The sequence below is a fragment of the Setaria italica genome, chromosome II (assembly GCF_000263155.2).
Source record: "Setaria italica strain Yugu1 chromosome II, Setaria_italica_v2.0, whole genome shotgun sequence".
Taxonomy (NCBI): domain Eukaryota; kingdom Viridiplantae; phylum Streptophyta; class Magnoliopsida; order Poales; family Poaceae; genus Setaria; species Setaria italica.
The window spans coordinates 17,870,501-17,879,511 of record NC_028451.1 but is presented as its reverse complement, the minus strand read 5'-3'; the positions used below and the strand labels follow the sequence as shown (position 1 = coordinate 17,879,511).

The 9,011-nt window shown below is 43.8% G+C and overlaps 1 protein-coding gene across 1 annotated transcript; it reads left to right on the top strand.

Moving 5' to 3' along the window:
- Positions 1–6,847: 6,847 nt before the first annotated feature.
- On the top strand, positions 6,848–8,703 carry LOC101776139 (cytochrome P450 99A2). Its single transcript, XM_004956264.3, has 2 exons — positions 6,848–7,753; positions 7,832–8,703. Exons 1-2 carry the CDS (start codon positions 6,875–6,877, stop codon positions 8,453–8,455), a joined length of 1,503 nt encoding a protein of 500 aa, XP_004956321.1. The 5' UTR covers positions 6,848–6,874; the 3' UTR covers positions 8,456–8,703.
- Positions 8,704–9,011: the final 308 nt, after the last annotated feature.

The window sequence follows — 9,011 nt, the reverse complement described above, 5'->3', positions numbered from 1 at the left end:
CAATCTCTGTGTGCATCTCGTAGCACCTGACCAAGGTCATCAGTTTGGCCATCTTCTGCAAACTCATCTTCATCAGCCTCGCCCATTGTAGTATCTACAAAAGCTTGGCCTGCAGCCCAGTCCGAAATGTTGTCATCATCCTCCTCCTCTTCGTCATCTTCCATTATAACCCCTCTTTCGCCGTGCTTGGTCCAAACCAAATAGTTCGGCATGAAACCGTATCTAAACAAATGGCTGTGAATAGTCCCCCAGGAATCCTTTGAATATTCCTTGTTACTGCATTGGAAGCATGGACAACATACGAACCCGTTCTCTGGCTTGTTGGCTTTGACCACTTCGAGAAAATAATGCAAGCTATCAATAAACACCTTGCTCCGTCTGTCCACATTATACATCCATTGCCGGTCCATCTGCATCGTATTACGCATGAAAATGGATTACACTTGAAAATGGATTACACATAAAAATGGATTATGATTTTTTTATACGCTTTACAACTTATCTACATGCTATTCATGATTGAAAGCATGTCAAACTTTGTAGTGCAAATTAACGCTGAAAGTTTAGATATAGATAGAAATACACATATTTAAACTACAGATCCAAACAACATGATACACTACGACAAGCCATCCACTAAGTATTATCAAGGATGACTTTAAGCATCCTTGGGCGGCGAAGACGAAGGTTCCGCTAACCCAGCCTCATCTTGTGGTTTATTTGTGCCTCTTGCAACGGTAGTACTAAGTGGACGTGAAACACCCGGGACTGATGGTGGAGCATAACGACCACCAAAAGGAGGTTTCAAACCCACCGCAACAGCATTTTCATGACGTCTCTGCAAAAAACAAAGCATTGCTTTTTCCCATGTGCTCATTTTCTTCAGCTTATCATCAGGGCCAATTATGGTTTTCCCCTTGCCTCGAGAGGAACGACGATCGCTCCCACCATCACCACTACCTCTAGTAGCAGAATCCATCTCTATGTACAAAAATTCATACCTTAGCACTGCAGAACTTGTTGAACTTGAAGACCGTGATCATCTCGGCAAGCATGTTCTCCACTGGGCGGCACCATACTTTATCATGGAAGAGCTTCGATTCTACGAGAAAGGGGACACGGTCTTCCACAATGTCCATTGCCGCTCTTTCTCGTAGAATCAGAGGTCCTCCTTGATGTACGTTGCTACTCGGTGGAGAACATGCTTACCGAGATGAACAAGGTATGCTTGCAGAACTTGTTGAACTTGAAGATCATGATCATCTCAGCGAGCATGTTCTCCACTAGGTGGCACCATACTTCGTCATGGAAGAGCTTTGACTCTATGAGAAAGGGGACACGGTCTTCCACGATGTCCATATCTGCTCTTTCTCATAGAATCGGAGCTCCTCCTTGACGTCCGTTGCTGCTCGGCAGAGAATATGCTTACCGAGATGAACACGGTATACAAGTTCAACAAGTATGGATTTGAAAAACCATATTGAATTCGACAAGATAAACCGTCTAGACAAGGGTAGCATCATTCTTAAACCGCTGCAAGGATAAATACTATATATGACACATATGACATACTAATTTTGTCCTCATAATTAATATTTAAATCCTCTCAATTCTGCCTCACATTTACACTCCAATCTCCCTCACATTCTAGCTCAAAATCCTCTCCATTTTCTACTTCACATTCTAGCAAATAAACTATTCATCTCCATTCTACACATCAAGTTGTTTTAACTAATACGAATCGTATATAACAAGCAAACTATCCATCACATTCTAGCTCAAAAATATGTATAAATACAAATCCTCTTCATTCTCCCTCTTTCTAACAAACAAACTCATTTTTCTCCCACTCTAAAGCATAAATCAAAGCATAACAAGAGGATGAAGTAGCTAACCTTCACAACACTTTGGATGAGTGAAACTCCCACGGAAATGAGGGGAAAAAAATTTGGGCAGCACCTCCCTTGCTTTGGCGCCATCGGAGAGTAAGTGAAGCTCTCTGTCTTTGTGGAGTGGACTAGCTCGGGCTGGAGGAGGAATAAAGGCCTCTGTCTTGGGATATAATGGGGGATGAGTTTTTATCCCGGTTAAAAACTCCAACCGGGACAAAAAGAGACACCTTTTGTCCTTGTTGAAATTTACTCCCGGTTGGTAATTCCAATCGGGACAAAAGGGCCACCTTACCAACCGTGACTAAACTTTTTATCCCGGTTGGTGTTGTCCTGGTTGGAGGCTCCAACCAGGAGAAAAGGGGCACGCCACCGACTTCTGAACTCTGGCCGTTACAACCTAGACTAAAGGGGGCCTTTAGTCCCGGTTGCAAATACCAACCGGGAGTAAAGCTCCACTCCATTTCAGCTTACCGTGGCGCGCCCCCTTTTATCCCGGACCAACTTTAAACCGGGATAAAAGGAGACGCATGTAAGATCAGTTCTCTACTTAGTGAGGGATCACCTCGGCAATGGGTCATTTCCATAGGCTCTTGCTTAAATGTGCCCATGTAGCAGCCTCTTCAAATGGCATTTAACCGCTACTAAAAAATGGTTTTTTAGTAGTGAGTATATGTTACCGCAGCGTTGATGTGTACGTCTAGGGAGAGCCTGTTTCAGTTGTTCGTATGTATACATAGACTCAAACATGCACGCAATCTCCCTTTCAACATATCTGTTCTCACTTTTCTTTTTAACAATAAAAAGTCGTGCACGTGCAATCCCGCCATTGGACCATCAGTTTCAATACTCATATGATGCATGGAATAATGTTGATTGTGGAAACTATAGGAGTGAATTTTCAGTTCCCTTGTATGACTAGCTCACTCGTTTACATGTTTTTGGAAAAGAAACGTGTACAAGTATCTAGAAAAGTCCCGCATATACATCGCTGTCTGATGTTCTTCCGAGCTCGCGGTATCAGTTTAAATAGTCCACATGCAGTCCCGCATATACATCCCTGTCTGATGTTCTTCCGAGCTCGCTGTATCAGTTTGAATAGTCATATGCGGTGCACATCGAAAAATAGGGAATGGTCTTGTGATGTCATAACCATAGTTAGTTGTGGACAAATCCGTTGTATCATTGTCAATTGTGTGACATGAACTTGTGAATGATGAGTCAAGTTTCCGGGCATGTTTCTTTGACATCTGGTGTCTCACCCATGTATGTTTAGATATCTTTAAACTTGATTATTAGCTTGGCTGGAACTAAACCAAAGGTTAGAATTTGCCACAATGTATAACTTCCCAGCATGTAATTTTTTTCCCCGGCAGCACTTAAATTCTGCAAGGCCACAGAGAAAATTTTTTAGTGATATCATCATTACCAACTACTTCACCAAGTGAACTAGAAAAACCAAATAACAGGTCGGAGTGGGATATGAATTGTTCATCAGTGGATTATATATTTCACAAGCATGAATCTAGATGCTCCTATTTTGTTTCAGCAAGTTACTATATAGCTGTTTGTCAGGGATATGTATCGCTCACCTTCTTTCGCTAACATTTTATCTGGTTCTAATGTGACCAAGTGCATATTATATATCACAGACAAAACACCATATAAATTCAGAAAGAATTTATTTGTCCTCACTGTGGTTCGTGCATGCTCATATTTTCTGTGGCTCCTGCACGCTCACATTTTCTCTTTTTTATCCGGTCCCTAATCACCATGAACACAAACATGGTAAACATAGGACAAAATGCTAAAAATGAAAAAAAAATGTTAACAAAAAATATAAATATATATTGTTTAAAATTTATTTAGTGAAAAAATTATATAAACATTTCATTAAATTGTTACAGTAACAACTTTTCAGAAAAAAGTTCTTAAGAACTAATATTTTCAAAAATATATCTAAGAAATTAAATAATTTTTGGAAAGGTTTTATATGCAAAAGTTATTTAAATTACTTTGTCAGATAAATATTAGTTAAATTTTTTAGAAATTTTATTAGACAAGTGTTTCACTAAAATGTTACTTAAAAAATATTAAAAACATACAAGAAGGTTGCGGCTATGTGCCCCACTCCATTGTCGGCTGCTTCTAACACGCCTCCAGTCATATAGCCCGCCTCATGGCTGCCGCCGCTAGCCGCTTCCGATGCAGCTTGACGCATCTTGCCACTGTGCGGCCCACACAATTACTAGCCTTCATCTGCCAGTCCTCGACCGATGAGCTTGCGGCCACTACTGCCCTTGGACTCACTAGCTGTTGAGGATTTTGTGCATATGTGGAGATGGGCAGCTGCGGAATCAGTGGGCCATACCATCGTTTGTCCCTCGGCGGAGCTCATCTGCACTGATGGCTACCAAAGAAAACATAAGACGAAAGAGAGCTACTGTGTGGGAGGGAAAAGGGAGGAGAGATAATATTAATCTAGCCAGGTGAAAGGAAGAGATGCTCTTAGCCTAAAATGGGGAGAGGGTGAATTAGACAAATATAAAAATCTTAGCCTATGACGACTTTCACTATTTGCATCAAAATATAGACTAGATTATTGTATCTAGATATGCATCTATGGTTGTAAACATCCCTCCCACAAAGAGTTTTGCGACGTATAGCTAATCCTACCAAGAACTACTCTAAGAATGTAAAGGCACTCAAGTTGCAACTATGAAATGCGGAAATGTAAAAGGAGTGGGTTAGAAAGGATGCAAACTTGTACAATAATTTATCATATGGTATTGGCAGGCAAATGCCCCTAGTCCATGTTGAAGCTCCATCGATATACTCCCAGTCACCAAGTCTCTTCCAGTAAAGATCTTAAGCTCGCCACAAAGGCTCTCGCTAAGCCGGATGAGAAGCATGCTACAAAGGCAAGGCTCACCACTCCTTCTATTCCGGTCCACTTGATGCCGTCTCCACTGTAAAGCTTCTCCGCGAAGGAGGGAGTCTTCGCATCCCCCACACGGACATTGTCCCCACTCGACACCAACCTAGGGGGTCAAAGACTTGCTGACGAGCTACTAAAGGCCCAAAGGTGCTGGTGCACCAAGCTTACAATGGTGGTTCACTCCTTGAACCAATCACAAAGTAGCAACACCCTCCACTCACTCACTTTAGGCCTATTCTAGCACTAATCACTCTTCTAAACTTGTGCTAAGACTACCACTTTTGCTCTTTTGGTGGTATGGATGTATTTTTTTTTGGTATGGATGTATTCTTGGCCTTCAATGAACTTTTGCATACACCAGCAACTTCAAATGGGCATGTAGAGCGGGTACAAATAGCCCAAGACATCAAGGAAGTTGTTTCTCTAACGGCTAGCTGAAACTGTGAGCATCGGATAATCCGATGGTCACTTGGGGTAGGCATCCAATTATCCAGTGCACCCTATTGGCGCACATATAGCTGTTGGATCCCCTACCCCAATTTGCTACAATGCTTCATCCGATGGGCGCAATAATCTGCTGACGAAGAGATTATGCTTGAAACTCTCTGGATGATATTAAAGTGAATATGCTTAGTCTAATAGTAACTTCAACAAAAGCAGTGGATCATCCGGTGCTTCATTCTTGCATGCCTTATTTTCACTGGTTCATCCTATGCTCACAAAATAAGCACCGTCGGAACATCCGGTGGTCCTGTTCATATACAGCTGCGTTCTGTAGTCATCGGATAATCCCATCCATTTGTTCGATGCCCATCAGATAATCCGGAGCCCTTCTGCACGTTGTACCAATTGCTCTCCGATGCTTGCTCCAGTGTATCGTCGGATCATCTGATGCTGTGTATTTTTCTGATTGGAATACCGCCACTTGAATACCATCTCTAGATTCTGGCTATCATTTGACTCCCGCTACTTGAATACCATGGCTCAAATAACGTGAATTTGATACCATAGAATAATCCTAGATACCTTGACATGGATTAAATACTGTGATTTGGATCTGGCCATAGATTGGTTCGCATTCTTGGACCTATAAAATCTACAAAGTGCATGCTTGACATACCATTAGACTCAATGACTATTTTGTCATTCAATCACCAAAATCACAAACTATAGCCTAATGGGATCATGTTTCTTACATCGCGTCCACCATGCACTGATCCGAAATACTCGCTCCATACAAAAAAAACAAATCATCCTAGGAATTTTAGGATAGATTAACAAGGTGGTAAAATAACCTTGATTGTCCCTTCTTATTAGCTATATTTAGCGCTAATTAATGGCTGGATGCCCACATGCATATGCAGATATGCCAAATTAAGTATAATGATTTATTTTTGGATAAAGTTTAAATCTTAGATTGACTTGTTTTTTTTGGGATGGGGAAGCATGTAACTTCGCGCGCGAGAACTTCATAGCTCGCATCTGAAATGGATTTCGGTTAGATTAGCAACGTCCATGCCATATTAAAATTTTGTGCGCGACATTTGGTCTAATGTAACCTGCCATATCACGTGCTTGGAAAAATTCACCATATGATATCTATTTAGGTTAGAAAAAGCTATCAACTTCCGTGTCGTATCCGCAATTTGCGCACAACATTTTGGTCTACAAAAGAAAAAGAGTGTGTTGGTGCTTCCCAGCGATGACTCATCACATCACCAAACTTGTGGTGACCCTACAAAACGGACGGTAGTTGTGCTTGGTTGGTTATAAAGCTATTGCAGTCAGCTTTTTCCATTGGTTCCCACGCCGCAAGTATGGTGTCGACGTAACACGTCCTAAACCGGTCGTATCACGTGCTTGGAAAAATTGGCCATATGATATGGATGTAATATGGAAGTTTCTTAAGTAATACTATCATGGTTTAAGTTTATACAGGTGAGGAGCATGTCCGATAGTTGGCACGACAAGGGCTTATAAAAGGCCATGAACTGCTGCTGCTGGTTCTCAAGCAAAACTGCAAAGTAAAATTAAACAAGCCATCGTCATGGAGCTAAGTGCAGCAACGCTTATCTTCCTCTCCCTCCTCTCCCTGCCGATTCTTGTGACCTTGCTCAGCCGGAAACGAACGCCAAGCTCCAAGAAGAGGCGGCCACCTGGCCCGTGGAACGTCCCCTTGATCGGAAGCCTCCACCACTTCCTGAAGTCGCTTCCGCAGGTCGCTCTACGCGACCTTGCCAAGAAGTATGGTCCTGTGATGTTCCTCCGGATGGGCCAGATCGACACCGTCGTGATATCCTCACCGGCAGCCGCGCAGGAGGTGCTCCGGGAAAAGGATATCATCTTCGCATCGCGGCCAAGCATTGTTGCCTCGGAGATCTTCTGCTATGGGAACCTCGATATCGGCTTTTCGCCATACGGTGCATATTGGCGGACACTGCGCAAGCTCTGCACTGTAGAGCTCCTCAGTGCAAAGATGGTGCGGCAGCTCGCACCCGTCAGGGATAACGAGACTTTGTCCCTCATTAGAAGTATCCAAGCCGCTGGCCAAGGTGGCAAGCCAGTCAATCTCGGAAGTCTGCTCTTGTCCTGCTCCAACATGATGACTGCAAAGGCGGCATTCGGCCATGTCTGCAGCAGCGAACTCCGCGAGCAGTTCCTGTCGGGGCTTGATGTGGGAATGCAGTTCAGTGGGGGCTTCACCATCGGTGACCTCTTCCCATCGCTGAGGTTCATTGACGTCATCTCTGGACGGAGGCGTAGGATGTGGCGAGCACACCGTCAGCTGGACGCCGTCTTTGACAAGATCATAACTCAATGTGAGGCACTGCGAGGTGATTCCCTTGTGAGCGTCCTCCTTCGGATCAGGGACGAGGAGGAGCTTGAATTCCCCATGGGCACAACAAACATCAAGGCAATTATTATGGTAATAATTTTGTGGTGAATCATACTAGCTGTTGTACCCTTTTATTTCAGTCTTGATCATTTAGTCGATTCCGTGTAGGATATGTTCACTGGTGGGACGGAGACAACGTCATCAGCTGCGGAGTGGGTCATGTCCGAACTCATGAGGAACCCAGAGGTAATGATCAAGGCACAGGCTGAGGTGAGACAAGTATTCGACAACAAGAACCCACAAGACCATGAAGGCATGATGGACGAGCTACACTACACTAGGATGGTGATCAAGGAAAGCATGAGGCTAAACCCAGTGCTGCCACTGATGATCCCCCATCTCTGTCGGGAAACGTGCGATATTGGTGGGTTCGAAGTCAAGGAGGGCACCAGGGTCATGGTCAATACGTGGGCTATGGCAAGAAATCCCGAGTATTGGCATGATGCAGAGAAGTTCAAGCCGGAGAGATTTGAGGATGGCACGATCGATTACAAAGGCTCCCGGATCGAGTACTTGCCATTTGGGATGGGTAGAAGAAGATGCCCTGGTGATACCTTTGGGCTGGTTTCCCTAGAGCTCATTATTGCACGCCTGCTCTACTACGTTGACTGGAGTCTCCCAAGTGGTATGCATGAGATTGACATGGACATGTTGGTTGGCGCAACGGCAAGAAGAAAGAACCAGCTTCACCTAGTGGCGTCACCATATAAAGTGGTTCCCGTGCAAACTTGATCGACCAGTAAGCATGTTTGGTGACCCTCATAATTCGAAAGGTGCATGTCGTGTTTGTCCAAAGGGAATGGATAAATAAATATAAATAACTAGGGACAATATCGTGTTATGAAGGTATATTTTTAATTCGGTAATGCTATTAAGCGGTCTCCGATGGATTAGAAAAAAAATAGCATCTGGTTATCTCTCACGTGAGCCTCTTATCCATTCGTCTATATCTTAATACCATCTGGTTATTTCTCTTGTCAGTGACGTGGCTTCTTTCCCTCCACGCAAAATCCTCCACACACACTTTACCTTTCTCGTGCCTTCTTCACCTCCTAGCTCTTCATCATGCTTGCCTTGCTCTCCCCTCCATGGATTTGCCACTGGGGTCTGGTAACACTGGTAGAGAATTGACCTTTAGTCCCGGTTGGTAGGGTGCATATCTCTCGGATATCCATCCGGGATAAACCAACCGGGACAAAAGGGGGGGGTCTTTAGTCCCGGGTCTTTTAACCGGGAGTAAAGGACCCCCTTTAGTCCCGGTTGGTGACACAAACCGGGACTAAAGGGG

What these genes read in the sequence shown, in the direction of transcription:
- LOC101776139 (XM_004956264.3), top strand. Translation starts at nt 6,875, where the DNA reads ATGGAGCTAAGTGCAGCAACGCTTATCTTCCTCTCCCTCCTCTCCCTG. An exon ending in ACATCAAGGCAATTATTATG is followed by an intron (nt 7,754 to 7,831) that starts GTAATAATTTTG and finishes GATTCCGTGTAG; the next exon opens with GATATGTTCACTGGTGGGAC.